The sequence below is a fragment of the Equus caballus genome, chromosome 18 (assembly GCF_041296265.1).
Source record: "Equus caballus isolate H_3958 breed thoroughbred chromosome 18, TB-T2T, whole genome shotgun sequence".
Lineage (NCBI taxonomy): Eukaryota > Metazoa > Chordata > Mammalia > Perissodactyla > Equidae > Equus > Equus caballus.
In genome coordinates this window covers 72,134,836-72,149,689 of record NC_091701.1, presented here as the reverse complement: position 1 = coordinate 72,149,689, position 14,854 = coordinate 72,134,836, and the positions used below count along the sequence as shown (strand labels likewise).

Sequence of the window (14,854 nt, the reverse complement as noted above, 5' to 3'; positions counted from 1 at the left end):
GGTGATAATGGAGGAAGGCAAATTACGGCTTAGGGATACTAAATGAGGAATCCACTGTATTTAACATGAGTGCATCTGCTTGTTTAGGCATTACTGTCAATAGCTAAAAAAAACTGGAATTCAGGGAGGGAAGTCAGTCCTTGTTAGCAGCATTGATAAAGGTCCTAAAGTAGGCAAATCCACTTTTCTTTCTTTCAATACAACCTGGGGGTTGGGAGAGGGGAAAGACCAAGGGGAGAGAAGAGAGTTGATGGAGTTCCAGGGAGGCTCTTAAACCCTCCCTAGCTGGAAACTGCATGGAAAGTGTGCTTAATTTATGCTTTAGGAGATGGCGACTAAAGGTCTTTCAGAAAGATTTTGGCTCTAGAACAAATATAGGGACACGGGGCTGGTATTTTCCTGATGTTGGAAATACAATAGAAAAGCTTGAGGCAGAAGTTTGGCTCCAGGTACAGGTCTGGAAGTGGAGTTTAAAACCATGCTAATGGAGATCACCTAAGGGGAAAATCCAGAGAACAAAAGAGAAGAGAGCAAAGGATGGAATCTGGGGTGCACTGGCAATTTCAGGAAGAGAGAGGGAGATGAGGAGAACATTTTAAGAAGGAAGTAGTCAGTATCATCAGAAAGTACCAAGAGGGTAGGTCAAGGCAGGAAAGGGTTGGCACATGTCCCCGGATTTGGCAGTTGAGAAGATCATGGGGGAACGTGGGCCAGAGCACTTTCAGGGGAGACGCAGGGGCCCTTCAGGGCAGGTGGTTGAGGAATGCGGGAGTTACTGAGGCGACAGTGGGTGTAGACTGCTCTTTCGAGAAGCTTGGCTGGAATGGTAATATGTTGTAGGTATGAAGTCATCATGTTTCAAAAGCAGTTAAACATGTATCAATTGAAAGTTATAATCAAATGTTACAGTTTTTTTTTTCTGGCATTGTCATAGAATATAGGCAGTACAAATAAACGAATTTTCCATGTAACTGGAACTTATCCTTTCAAATGCAAAACAGGAAAAAAACCCACTTTTCATGCAAGCTTTCTAAGATGTACTATATACTTTTGTCCTATCTTGAAGAAATCACTATCTCGTTATTCACTAAGTAGTCATAAGTATCTGTCCTGTTTGTAGTTGTAACTCTTTGGGTTTTAGCATTGTATCCTCAGTCTGAAACTCAGCTGTCCTTTCTGCCTGCTACTACTGGGATTGTGGCCGAGTATGAAGTCAGCCGCTTCTCATCTGCAGAGAGTGCATTTCAGATAGTTAATTTTTACATGTTAACCACGAAGCAATACAACTTTAAAGGCTGGAGGAGGCTTGGAGGGAAGAAGACAGGTCTTCGAGACTTGAATATGCTGCTTGGGTCTAGGAGCTGTGCATGCTGTTTTGTCATTTTATAAACTGTCATGGTGAGACCCCAAAAAGTAAACTACACAACATCTACAGCACTCCAGCGGTGTTTTGTGCTCTTTAAGACTTGATAATAGATCGCACAGGGATGAGTTTAGCGTGAGTACTGCTGTAGCTTATAAAGAAGTTCTAGAATGGGCTTTATTTATTACTTACCGTTTTAGAAAGATTATTTTTTAGTGTTTTGCTTTATAAAATTGGTATAACATAGAATCTCTGTCTTTGATTAAATTAACTAAACATGTAACAGTAAATTTTTTAAATTTGAGAATCAGTATAAGACTGGTTTTGCGACTGGCTCGGAGGCTCAGTGGTTAAGTGCACATGTTCCACTTCAGTGGCCCGGGCTTTGCCGGTTCGGATCCTGGGTGCGGACATGGCACCGCTCAGCAAGCCATGCAGTGGTAGGCATCCCACATATAAAGTAGAGGAAGATGGGCACGGATGTGAAATCAGCACCAGTCTTCCTCAGCAAAAAAAGGAGGACTGACAGCAGATGTTAGCTCAGGGCTAATCTTCCTCCAAAAAAAAAAAAAAAGAAAAAGAAAAAGACTGGTTAAAAAGTGCACACTCCCTGGATGTGACGTCCACGGCTGCCACACTCTAGACCAGGGAGTTCGCATGTGCCTCAGCTTCTCGTCCATAACACTAGAATTGTTATAGCAGTATCTTTCATAGAAGCTATGCATGTTCTAATTGAATGAGTTCGATAAATATTAGTTGATGCTATTTTAGTTAGTGCCTGATTTAAATTAATTTGTTTTATAGACTTTTCTTTCTGATTTTTCAGGAATTATCTCCTACTTCAGATACAAACTTAGTCCGATCCTTAATGAACCTAATTGACTGTTTTATGGATGACTTTGCTGATGACGTCAAAGTAAGAGGCAGAAATGATCGAGAAACGTACTCTTTACTTGAGGTGAGGCCGCGTGCTTTTCGTGTCTTGCAATAAAAGGGCATCTGTTGCTCTCCCCACTGCTTCCTAATTAACAAACCTCATCTTCCCCCTGGAATTGGAGGCTGCACAGAGGGTGCTAGTTGAACAGTGAGGAAAAAGTCAGGTCCAAAATGCCAAGGGCTGGTAGGGCAGCTACTCAACTGGCAGTTCCATTTCATCGTGAGGTTCGGGTGGAGCCCAATAACCCCCTTAGATACTGAAATTTGGGGTCATTTGACCAGTCTCAGAAATGACCAGTCTCCAAAATGCCGATGACCTGTTTGACAATGAGATTCACCTCACCTTCAACCTCCAAGTCATAATAATTCCTTAGTCTTTTTCTTTATTTTCTTCCCTTTTTTATGAGATATTAATGTTTAAAATATATATGTGTGTGCACGTGTGTGTATAAATATATGTTTGGATTGAGAAAAGTAAGAAAATGTGTAATCTATAAACATATCTTTTTTTTTTTTGGAGGAAGGTTAGCCCTGAGCTAACTGCTGCCAATCCTCCTCTTTTTGCTGAGGAAGACTGGCCCTGAGCTAACATCCTCTACTCTATATGTGGGACGCCTACCACAGCATGGCGTGCCAAACGGTGCCGTGTCCACACCCAGGATCTGAACCGGTGAACCCCGCTCCGCCGAAGCGGAACGTGTGCATTTAACTGCTGTGCCACTGGGCGGCCCCCTAAACATATCTTTAGAATAGAAGTAAAATTATCAATGGACTGAAAATTCTTTAATAAAAAATTATATATTGCTAATGGCAGCACTTCTAATGTAGTCACTATGTTACTTATTGCTTATATTTTGGGAAATAAATTAATTTTTATCTTAGTTTTAAACAGTTCCAGAGAGACCCAGTCTGTGAGTAATCCAGGAGTAGGTGAACGGTGTCAGAGCAGAGTCCACACCTTTGTGAGCACAGTCAAGGCCGTGCTGGCTTTGGCATTAAACAAGAGATTTGATTTTAAAGCAAGCAAACAGCGTTTCTCATTTAGTGGTGGATCTCGTGGTCCACCCTGTTCTCTCTGCCTGTCTCTTAGCAGAAGGCTTGCAGGATGGCAGTCTAGCGATGTCATCAGTGCTTAGATCATTATTACAACAGATAAGTACGAGAATGTAAATTTGTTCTACTTTAAAAAAAACGCCATATCAAAATGTAAATTTAAAAAACACGTGTACTGTGGGTTGATTATTCTTTATTAAAATATACCTTTATACCTTAATAAAAAGTTATCTCATGTTCTTTTTAATATCAAGATCCTGCCATATACTTAAAATATCACGTGATTTACTAGATTAACTATTCTAAAGTTTCACCATGGCTAGAATTCATGCTTTGCGTTGTCTTATCTTCTCTGATAGTAAGATTTTATGAGACATGCAATTTGTTGAAAAAAACCCTAATTATTACAAAATCCTGAGATAACTTACTATTTATACCAGTTTATTAATTTCCTTTCAGAGATATTAATCTGGCTGATCTGTTTCAGTTCCAGGATAGATTACAGTTACTCTTTAATGCTTTCTATCTCCTCGTCTCTCTGCTGCAGGGCATTTTTCTGTTTTCATTGATTTGGTCCATCGGTGCTTCTTGTAAAGATGATGATCGGCTGAAATTTGATAAGATTCTTCGAGAACTAATGGAAGGCCCAATTTCAGAACTCACTCAAAATAAGTTTAAATTACTGAGTGGCACTGAACAAACATCTTCGAAAGCACTAACTGTCCCATTTCCCGAAAAAGGAACAATTTATGATTATCAGTTTGTCACTGAGGTAAGACTTGTGAAGCGAGATTTGCACCTGCCGACCTGGCAGAGTCCCCTCCAAGACACACAGCACGTCTCGGCTCTGTGATCGCCTTGTCACCACCGTTCGCTTTAAGAGATGGCATGAAGCAGAGGAAGGCACCCTGGCTTTGAAGTCAGACATCGCTGGGTCTGAGTCCTAGTAAAGGCACCTTTTTTTCTGGGTTGCCTTGGACTAGTTATTTAGTCTCCCTGAACCTTGTTTTTCTCACTGATAAAATGAGATAAATAATAACACCTGATGGGCCGAATGTACTCATTAAATAAAATGACACATTATGACGTCTGGTCCATCACTAGGCAGTGCTGTTCAAGGACACCTCTTGGAGGTTCGTGGTGTGTGTCAGCACGTTACAGGAGCTCAGATGTCCTGCAGGAGCGCAGCTGGGTTAGGGTTAACTCAGCTCTTTCCAACAGATTGGGCAGTAAAACCTGGGCGGTATTTGTTTATTTGTTTGTTTTTGTGTAACAGCTCTCATAAGTACTGCTTTGAGAACAAAATTTGGGAATACGTATTATTTAAATATGTACAGATTCAAGTAAAATTGGGATCACACTGTATCTCCAATGGGTAGTTTTTATATCCTTCTTTTTCCCTTCATGAAGAGAATACCTTCCTTTCTCATTAATGTTTCCCTAATAAACTTATTTTTCTAAAGCTTCCCTATATTCTACCATCTAGATGGACCATGACCTATTCAAATAGTTTCCTACGTTTGGACATTGAACTGTTTTCTTGTTTCTTAGCTTTTCTGCTTTGGTGCACATTCTTGTACACAAGTCCTTGTGTACATATCTGATTATTTCTTTAAGATAAGTTCCTAGAAAAGGGATTACCATATCCATTTTTAAGTTTTATGGCTGTTGAGATATATTGCCAAGCTCACCTCAGAGGAGATTCTTCACCCTGCCAACCACAAGATATCCTTCATCTTTACTAATTTAATTTTTTTCCAAGTTACTAACAATACCCTGCATTTTCAGAGCACTTTGCGGTTTATTAAGCTTTTTCACAATTAGTTCTATTTTGTTTCCCAATATCTCTGAAATAGGAAAGAAGATTATTTTGCAAATTTTACCATTGAGGGAATTGGGGCTCAGAGATATTATGTGATTTTCCCAGGATCACACAATCTCTAAATGACTGTCCATTCCAGGTTTTCTGATTCTTAATTTTTCCTTTCCCATATGGGGGCAAAATATCCATGTTAGAAAAGATTATCAAGAATGGAAAGGGCATTATTTCATCGTCAGTTCTAGAGAGTTCTAGAGATTTCTTTGCAATACAGTTTTTCAGACTGATGTGAATTCAGCCTCCTCAAAAAAACCTCTATTAGAGGATACAAAAATGAATAAAGCACAGTGCTGCCCTCAGTGAGTTCCTGACCTCTTCAGAAGAGTGTCACGTAGCGCTCCAGGCCCAAAGAGTGCCATGTGTCAAGGCCCAGGGATCCAGGGCGTGTTTGGAACCAGTAGGCCCATCACTGAGGCTGGGTTATGGGACACATGAAGATGTGAAAGAAGGATGCATCTGAATTGTGATGTGATTTGTGTGACCAGGAGCTTGAATTTGATTCTGTAAGAATGGAGAGGGCAGTGGTGTTTACCTAAGGAGAGAGAGTTAACATGATATTTTTGAAAAGTTTTCTTATAAACGCTGTCATAGCAATTTAAAATTTTAGTTCATAAGCTTACTGGATGCAGAGATATAGTATAATGTTAATTCATAATAATCTCATATTAAGATGTCTGTTCTAGATATCTGTTGCACAACAATGTGAATATAGTTAACACTACTGAATTGTACACTTAAAAATGGTTGAAGTAAATTTTAGGTATTTTTTACCACAATTAAAAAAAAAGAAATCTTGCCTGAAATAATAAGGTGATGTTATAAATACCGTTATAAAACTCAAGCAATATACAACTGATGTTCTAGGTAGAAAAAATTTCTATCTTTTTTATTGAGTAAAATTTATTTATTTAACATTTATTGAATAAAATTCTTTACTCTTTAACACATTGATTAGTCTAATTTTCTCAGTACCTTAAACAATCTAACATTTGGCCAAAATAACTCATCTTTGGGTTGACATAATTAATGGTTTCAGGACATCAAAAGTATCATAGCATTGCCATTTCATTTTCATTCACGTTAAAGCCTAGTTTCTCCTTAATTTAACACAAAATATAACTTTCAAATTTGGGTGAATTGTTTTAAAGGATAAAAATAAATGTATAAATATCAAGGGGTTTTGGTCTTGATCTTTGATTTTTTTCTACAATGGCACAGGAGTACAGAACTTTTAAAAGTATTTTATAACATAGCATTCACTACTTGGCTGTTTACTATAAACAGGGAATAGGAAAATGGGAACCATGGATAAAGAAATTGGCAGAAGCTCCTTCCATTCCTAAGGATATGATGTTTAATGAAATCATTGTACCCACTCTGGACACAATTCGATACTCTGCATTAATGGAATTGTTGACCACCCATCAAAAGCCTTCAATATTTGTAGGACCAACAGGAACTGGAAAGAGTGTTTATATTATTGTAAGTATTGTAGAAATATACATATTAAAGAGTGCATAATATTTCTAAGAATGTTATTTTTTAAATTACCTGAAATAATGGACTTAATATTTTTTAAGTGCTCAAATATTTTGATGTTGGAGCCACAGAGAATTTTTGAGTAACTGAGAAAATTGATGAAAGATATGATGCCATTTTATATCACTAAATTATTGTACCTTTTTTGGGGTATTTTAATAAAAATAGCTTGTTCAGGATGAAGAATTTCATATCCCGTGGAAAGGGTGTTTTAGTTAATTACACTTGATATTTATTTTTCTAAATTACTTAATATCTAAATGATTCCTAGGTAGTGATAAGACTGATTTTTCTTAATGATTTCTGGAATCATACCCATTGTGTATTAGTTAAGAAAATGCTAGCTGTTATAACAGATAATGCCCCACATCTCAGTAGCTTTGGACAGCGTGTGTTCCCTTGAGTTTAGGGGAACATATTGATGAAAGACCAGTTCTTGCCTCTAGTTTCAGGTTTCTGAAGGCAGAAAGCTGCCTGGAACTAAGTAAATAGCACCCCCAGCCTTTGGCATGGCAGGTAAGTGCATATTTCCTTGAGGGTCAATTGGACAATGTGGGAGATAAGTGGACTCGAGCCTTCTTGGATCTCCATTCTAGATGACTGCCCACAACAGTGGGGGATCCCTATTAGTTCCCTGATGTCAGGGAACTGTGCAGTGTGGCTGTCCCTTTGGAGTATCTAAAGAACCTGCACATCTGCTCTCAGACAGCAAGCATTTGGAAGCTGGCCATGACAGTGGGTGAGAAAACATTAAACAAAAGAGAACCACAGTGACACCAATGAAGCTGGACTTTTGCCTCTCTTCCCCTAGCTCTGCCCCTGCCTAACCATGGGACAGGAGGAAGACAGGGGAAGTGGCGGAGGAGAGCGAAAGAGCCCTCAGTGGTCCCTCCCCATTGCAGCTTCCCAGTCAATTCGCATTCCCCCAATTTACGACAGTATCTGTTCCTAGTTCTTTATTGATTTTATATTTTAATTTAATCCTTTAATCCTTTTGGAATATGTTTGGGTGTATAGTTTAGTAATTGTCCTGGTATCATTTATTGAATAATCTCTTTCACAACAGATTGAAATGATACCTTTATCATAAACTAAATGCAGTATGTGTCAGGGAATATCCGAGAGCAGGGAGGAGAGAGATTTAGACTGAGATTTTAAATCAAGATGTTGATTTGGCCTGGATTTTAGAAAAATAACTGAAAGTGTACAGAAAGCTAGAGGATTTACCCTGATATCATCAAGAGTCAGGGAATGGAGACTTGACATGGTTAAGGCAGTGGCTGGAGAAAAATTAAGCCTTTTGTCATTTGTGCCTCCATCAAATTCAGCCCAGGTAATTAACAGCCTAGGGAAAAAAAACCCCAACTTTTTCACAAAATTGGCAATATACTTTGTATCTTATTTTGTAATCTGCTTCTTTCTACTTAATGTATTGTAAATGTTTTCCTATCTCATTATTCTTCTACAAGATGATTTGTAGAACCACAACATCTTGATTAAGAATCATGGTAATGATACCTGCTTTTCAGTGAATTCCATTTTAAAAATACAATTATGTTATTTAAGCTTCCTAACTTATAGTCAGGTAAACTTGGTATTTAAGTGAAAAGATAATAAGCTGTATTAAAATGAACATTGATCTGGAGAGAGGCAAATGGCAGTCTGAAGACCCAATCAAGTTGCTTAACTTCTGAGTCCCTGTGACTTCATGTTAAGAAGGAATGTGTCCTCTGCAAGTTGGTTTTGAAAATCGGAGAAGCCACTGCTCCGAGCCTGGACACATAGAGACTCTCCATTGACATGGTAACTGTTATTTCTGTTGATTCCACATCTTTTTACCTTTTTATGACATGCCAAGTTTAAATTCAAGTGTGTTGACAATGATGCTTAGTGTTTATTTTGAAATGTCAAAATATAATTCCAGCTATGGCTTATTTTATTATTTCTTATTATATAGAATTTTCTTTTAAATCAACTCAATAAAGAAATCTACAAGCCTCTGCTAATTAACTTCTCAGCACAAACGACAGCAGCTCAAACTCAGAATATTATCATGTCAAAACTGGACAAAAGGAGAAAGGGAGTTTTTGGTCCTCCTTTGGGCAAGAGAATGGTAATTGCTCTCGTTTCTATACGTATACACAGCACTGGTCCTATTCATGTCCACAGCTGCAACCAGAACGAGGAAACCAGATATACTAGGGCTTGACATCTTTTTGCAGTTTTTTTTTTTATCACAAATTTTGATTAAGAAGTTTTCCTAAAAGTGTGTTCACATTTGTATGTGCGTTAGACAACTTGACATTAAAAACAAGCAGTTGCCCTTTGAATTAAAAGTAGAATATTCGTCTGGGAAATTACCTCCTTCCTAATTCTCTCATTAACATTTTGACCCGGCAGAGTCTTTGCTGCCTGCTCTTCTAGGGCTTTAAACAACCCAGCTGTCAACTGACTCATCTGTGTTCCTCTGCCAAGAGCACCCTTCTCAACCTCACTGTCACCACTCAGAGGTTATAATCATTTTTAAGTACACTTTTCTCATTTATTTTAATGTATTGAGGTTGTATAAGGAAAAGAGAGAAGACATATTGAGAAACAAATTATTTGAGAGGATTAATAAGTCCTAAACTCCTAACCAAAAAAGGTTAGTAATGAGACTGGCTCCCTATTCCTTAGATGCATGGATTCTAAGGGATGTTATTTATTTTTATTTATTTTTTTTTGAAGAAGATTAGCCCTGAGCTAACATCTGCTGCCAATCCTCTTGTTTTTGCTGAGGAAGACTGGCCCTGAGCTAACATCCGTGCCCATCTTTGTCTACTTTATATGTGGGACGCCTGCCACAGCATGGCTCAACAAGTGGTGCTAGGTCCGCACTCAGGATCCGAACCCACAAACCCCGGGCCACCGAAGCGGAACGTGCAAACGTAACCGCTGCACCACCGGGCCAGCCCCTAAGGGATGTTATTCTTTATTTGAAAAGAAAACATCTCTTCTCCCATACCTACTCCATGAGAAGATAATCTAATTCTTTGCCTCAACATTCTTTACACACAAGGACAGACACGATAGTAAGATGTTAACATTTTCTAATACCTCTTCTCTTTTCCTTCTAGGTTGTCTTTGTAGATGATGTCAATATGCCTGCTCGGGAGGTATACGGGGCTCAACCTCCCATCGAGTTACTTAGACAGTGGTTAGATCACTGGAATTGGTATGACCTGAAAGATTGTTCCATGATTAAACTAGTAGACATTCAAATCATGTGTGCTATGGGACCTCCAGGTACATTTTCTGAGTTTGTGATTATTAATGTTGAAAATCACTCTGGCTATATCTAAAGAGACAGCTGGAGAAAGAAAAAGAAACCCAATTGATGAGTTTGAGTTACTATGTTGTGTATATGTGGATATTTTCTATGTGTATACATTGTGACTTAAGGGTGTATACCCAGATGGTCAACATTGCCAAGTGGGTTGCCTTGGTTGGGGCCATTCTCTCACTAACTCTTCCAAATTCTTTTTCTCCCACCTTCTGGAACTTTGCTCCCCTTTTCCTGTCTCTGCATTCTGAGAACCCAAATCCCCCTGGGGCAATTCATTTCCCTCTGTTTCTTTCCTTAAAGTTTCACCTCTATGAAACATCCTTGCTTCAGAGATGGCCTTTCCTCTCCCCCCAGTCAGGTCCCATTCTAGTGAGACTCTGGATTTAGACAGGCTCTTGAGAGGAATTTAAGTAGGAAATGGCCCAAAGAATTAACTCTTAAAGATCTTTTACATTTTCCAAGAGAAATTTATAAAGTCAAAGGAATCTCTAGGTAGGGGATATTTTCTATGCTGGAATATCTAAAATGGCTTGATTCAACTAACTGACATCTTTGTTGTTTTCCTGGACTCCAGCTGGTATTCTATTTTTTAAAAAAATTCCTTTTCTTGGTGTACCACTTCTTCAGAGAATCTCTCTGATATTTGCCTCCAAACTCCCTGACCTTCATGTGACCTCTAATACAGACAGTTTGCTCTAAATCAGTACTTGCTCTCAGCACACTCCCTGGGCCACATTGAATGCTTTTTTCCTTTCTTTCTTTCTTTCTTTATTTTTTTTGAGGAAGATTAGCCCTGAGCTAATATCTGCCACCAATCCTTCTCTTTTTGCTGAGGAAGACTGGCCCTGAGCTAACATCCATGCCCATCTTCCTCTACTTCATATGTGGAATGCCTGCCGCAGCATGGCTTGCCCAATGGTGCGTAGGTCCACACCTGGGATCTGAACCAGTGAACCCTGGGCTGCCAAAGCAGAATGTGCAAACTTAACTGCTTTGCCACTGGGCTGGCCCCTTTTTTTCTTTCTTTTTAATAAGACTCTCTTGCTTCTGGGTCTAAGACTTCAGCTCTACTATAACTCTCCCCCACCACCCCAAGCTAGTCATCTGTGCTGCGTGTCCACTTTTCTCTGCCTCTTCAGGGACTGGATAGAGGAATAGGCTGAATCCATGAGGAATCTTTTCCTCTTGGACCCCATTTTCTAAAAATAACTACCATTTCTGAATGTGGTCTGGGAGGAATGGTTGAGGACAGAGCTGGGGATACGATCTCTTACCTTTACTTCTGCAAACCTTTCACATTCCTTAAAATTGCCCAGGTAAGCCAGTGTTCACTATAAGCTTCTAAATACATAGACATACAGAACTGTTTTGGTCTCTAGACTCATTGCTGTCAGTTACATGCTTTCACACATTATTCATGTTTTCAAAATCAGTGCTGTATAATTCAGTGATAGAAGCAAAATACAGATTTACCTGGCTTTAAACAAACATAAAACATGAACCTATATATTTTTATGCAAAATATATATTAGAGATACTCTGCACTTTTAAAATCACTTCTTTAACAAAGATTTCAGTATGGAATCCCTTAGAAAGCAAATGCAATTTCTTTTTAAAAATACAATATATTTAAAGATGATAATGTCAATTTTGTAAAATGATGTTACATGCTAAGTCAGTTATTAAAGCCTCATATTTGAAAGCGTAATCATTATTTTATGAAATTGAGGTAATCTCCAAATTTTTAAATGCAAGTAGCTGGTGAAGTGACCGTGTGAACTACAGACTAGTTGTAGGGAAATTCATTTCAAGATGTGGGGGAAGAATCAGGCTATATGCCAAAGTTGTGCTGAATTTCAGCCATGTGGGAAGGACCCTAAAGTTTGGTCAGTCAGATACACCAGAGTTCCCTTAATATTGTATAATATTATATCTTAATACTATATTGTAATGAGGATGTTTACAATTTACTGCTTTGGGCTGTGAGTCGTGGAGAACATGGCCAATGGCTCTTTCTGTCTGTCTGATTGCCCTTGGTAACATACACCTGACCCAAGATTGTATCTAATTTGGTGAACTCATTAAGATAATTCAACGAGGAAAACAATACCTTGAGCTTGAGGGGAAAACTGTTTTGAGGTCAATGTTGTCCAAACTGTTTTGAGGTCAAGGTTACTCTTAACTTCTCTGTGCGCCATGAATTTGTCCATCTTTCAAGTTGTTTTATGCTGTAAAATATTAGAGAAAATACCCTGTTATATACTAGTAACGTTGTTAAGAGTTATCCTTTTTAATATATAGGTGGTGGTCGAAATCCAGTAACTCCTCGATACATGCGACATTTTAATATTGTAACAATCAATGAGTTTAGTGATAAATCCATGTTTACCATCTTCTCTAGGATCTTAACCTGGCATTTAAAAATTTGGTAAGTAATTTAAGGTGTGTTTGTTTTTCCATTACGGGGCATAAAATCTTTTAAAAATGTATCAATATAAGTAGTGGTTCTTAAACATTTCCACCAAAGCATCCCTAGGTGAGGAAAAAGAGAACAGGTAACATTGCTCCCCTCCACTGCTCCCATCACCAGGTATGGGAGCACAACACAGAGGGGCCAGAGTAGTCTTCTCTTTTTCCTTTTTTTGTCTGAAGTCTTGGATTTTAGCCTAAAAATCTATAAAAAATGTATATTCTTCTGTATAATATGTCCATGTTAGAATTATCAATATTTTGAATTTTCACCACATAGTGTAATTAATGCTGGAAAGATATGCTAGATTTATCCTGTGCCTTTGATACCCATAGTAGAACTCTTGAGTTCCCTAGGGGTGGCCATGTCCAGGTTTGAGTATGGCCTTGGAGCCTGTACCCTGGGAAACGTTGCTCCTGGCTCTGGACACAGTGCTTCTCCACAAGATACACAGAAGTCAGGGAGCCAAGTGGAGCTGAGCAGTGCAAGTGTGGCCTGCCTCCCTGCTGGTCATTCTCAGGAAACTGTCATTGTTTGCCCTTGCCGTGATGATGGAGGAGGACAGTGGGCTGCTCCTCAAGCCAGAAGTTAAAGATAGCCAGTTTTTCCAAATAAATGTTCTCTCCCCAGTTCTCTCTATTCCAGTCATGCCCTTTGCCCTTTATTGTCCCGGCTCACTATTTCTTTCACTTTCTTTTTCACTCTTCTTTTTCTTTTTCTGTTTTCCTTACTTTTTCTATGTTTGTATTTTCTTTCTTCTGTTTCTCTGAAAATACCTGTTTCACCAGGGTTCTTCAGGGATTCTATCTATATGCAATTGAGAATGCCAGGGAGTGAAAGAAAGAGGTTAGGACACATTGTCCAGGGGTGCTGGGTTTGAGTTATGTAATCTGGGTTCCTTGGCTGCCTCTTCTATTCACTCAAGTAGTTTTAAGTTCATTAAATTGGTCCTGCTTACTCATGGAGTTCCTTTGGACAGAAAATAAAATAATGAATGGAAAGTAGCTTTAAAAGAAGTAAAAATTCTATTATTATAACAAGAAATGGTAATTCTCTAAACTAAATCAATTGATTTAACCAGAATAAAAATTTTAGGCTAGGGGCCGGCCCCGTGGCTGAGGGGTTAGGTTCGTGTACTCTGCTTCTGGCGGCCCAGGGTTCGGATCCTGGGCGCGGACATGGCACCACTCGTTAGGCCACATTGAGGCAGCATCCTGCATGCCACAACTAGAAGGACCCACAACTAAAATATGCAACTATGTACTGGGGGTCTTTGGGGAGAAAAAAAATAAAAAATAAAAAAAAAAGCCAGAGGAAAAAAAAAACAAGATTAAAAAGAAAAAATTTTAGGCTAATCATGCTAAATATTATTTGTGTATTATAATTCTATATTTGCTAACATTTTTCTTTCTTTTTATTTAAAATCATTTTTTTAAGTTATAAGTTTCCAGACGATTTTCTAGATTTGACCACACAAATTGTAAATGGTACAATGACTCTGTATAAAGAAGCAATGAAAAATCTCTTGCCTACGCCAGCCAAATCTCACTACTTGTTCAACCTCCGAGACTTCTCCCGTGTCATTCAGGGCGTTTGTTTGTCAAGACCAGAAACAGCAGAAACCAAAGAAGTGATCAAACGTCTTTGGGTTCATGAGGTAGATTTCTGTGTCATTGAAATATGATTATGCAAGAAATAAAGATTTTATCGTGCCAACAATTGGGTAAAAAGAAATATTTGATAGCTTATATTGTTGAAATGCATTCAGCTATTTGGCATTAAGAAGGCCAATGGTCAAGATAATTTTTTAAAGTATTTAATACTAATATATTTTAGGATGTTTAAAATGCTTTATCTCCCGTTTTTAGGAATTTCTGTTGATTTATAGGATATTTTGAAGTAGATATCACTTTGGGTCAATCTTCTTTAAGGGAGTTAAAAATAGCCAACTAATCAGAAAGTGGGAGGAAAAATGTTCTTCCATTTTTATTATATGAAGAATATAGTTATTTTAATTTTAATAATGTAGTTAAGAAAGCTAGAAAATGGGAATGTGCTGTTATGTTAAAACCATGTCCTACAGAGACATAAATTTCAAAAGGGCTTTTAAAAATTTCATTTCTGTAGGCTTTTTAGAGCTACTATTTGAATTCCTAAATCTTCCCGCATTCAAATATATGGCTAAGTGAAGGTACATTCCACTCGGAAATTTTGGCCACAGCAAGGTCCCTGAAAGTAATTCTTTGGAAAAGTATGGTCTTTGGATTCTTACTGCACTCCGCTGTAGGT

At 38.3% G+C, this 14,854-nt stretch overlaps 1 protein-coding gene across 3 annotated transcripts in view; it reads left to right on the top strand.

The window, feature by feature from the left end:
- Nucleotides 1–14,854, top strand: part of DNAH7 (dynein axonemal heavy chain 7) — a 235,426-nt gene that overhangs the window by 120,607 nt on the left and 99,965 nt on the right. For all 3 annotated transcript variants that reach the window (XM_070242074.1, XM_023622248.2, XM_023622249.2), the window contains 7 exons: nt 2,190–2,321; nt 3,900–4,124; nt 6,516–6,713; nt 8,728–8,883; nt 9,887–10,055; nt 12,397–12,523; nt 14,003–14,222. In XM_070242074.1, coding sequence (XP_070098175.1) covers nt 2,190–2,321; nt 3,900–4,124; nt 6,516–6,713; nt 8,728–8,883; nt 9,887–10,055; nt 12,397–12,523; nt 14,003–14,222 — 1,227 coding nt within the window. The remainder of the gene's footprint in view (nt 1–2,189; nt 2,322–3,899; nt 4,125–6,515; nt 6,714–8,727; nt 8,884–9,886; nt 10,056–12,396; nt 12,524–14,002; nt 14,223–14,854) is intronic.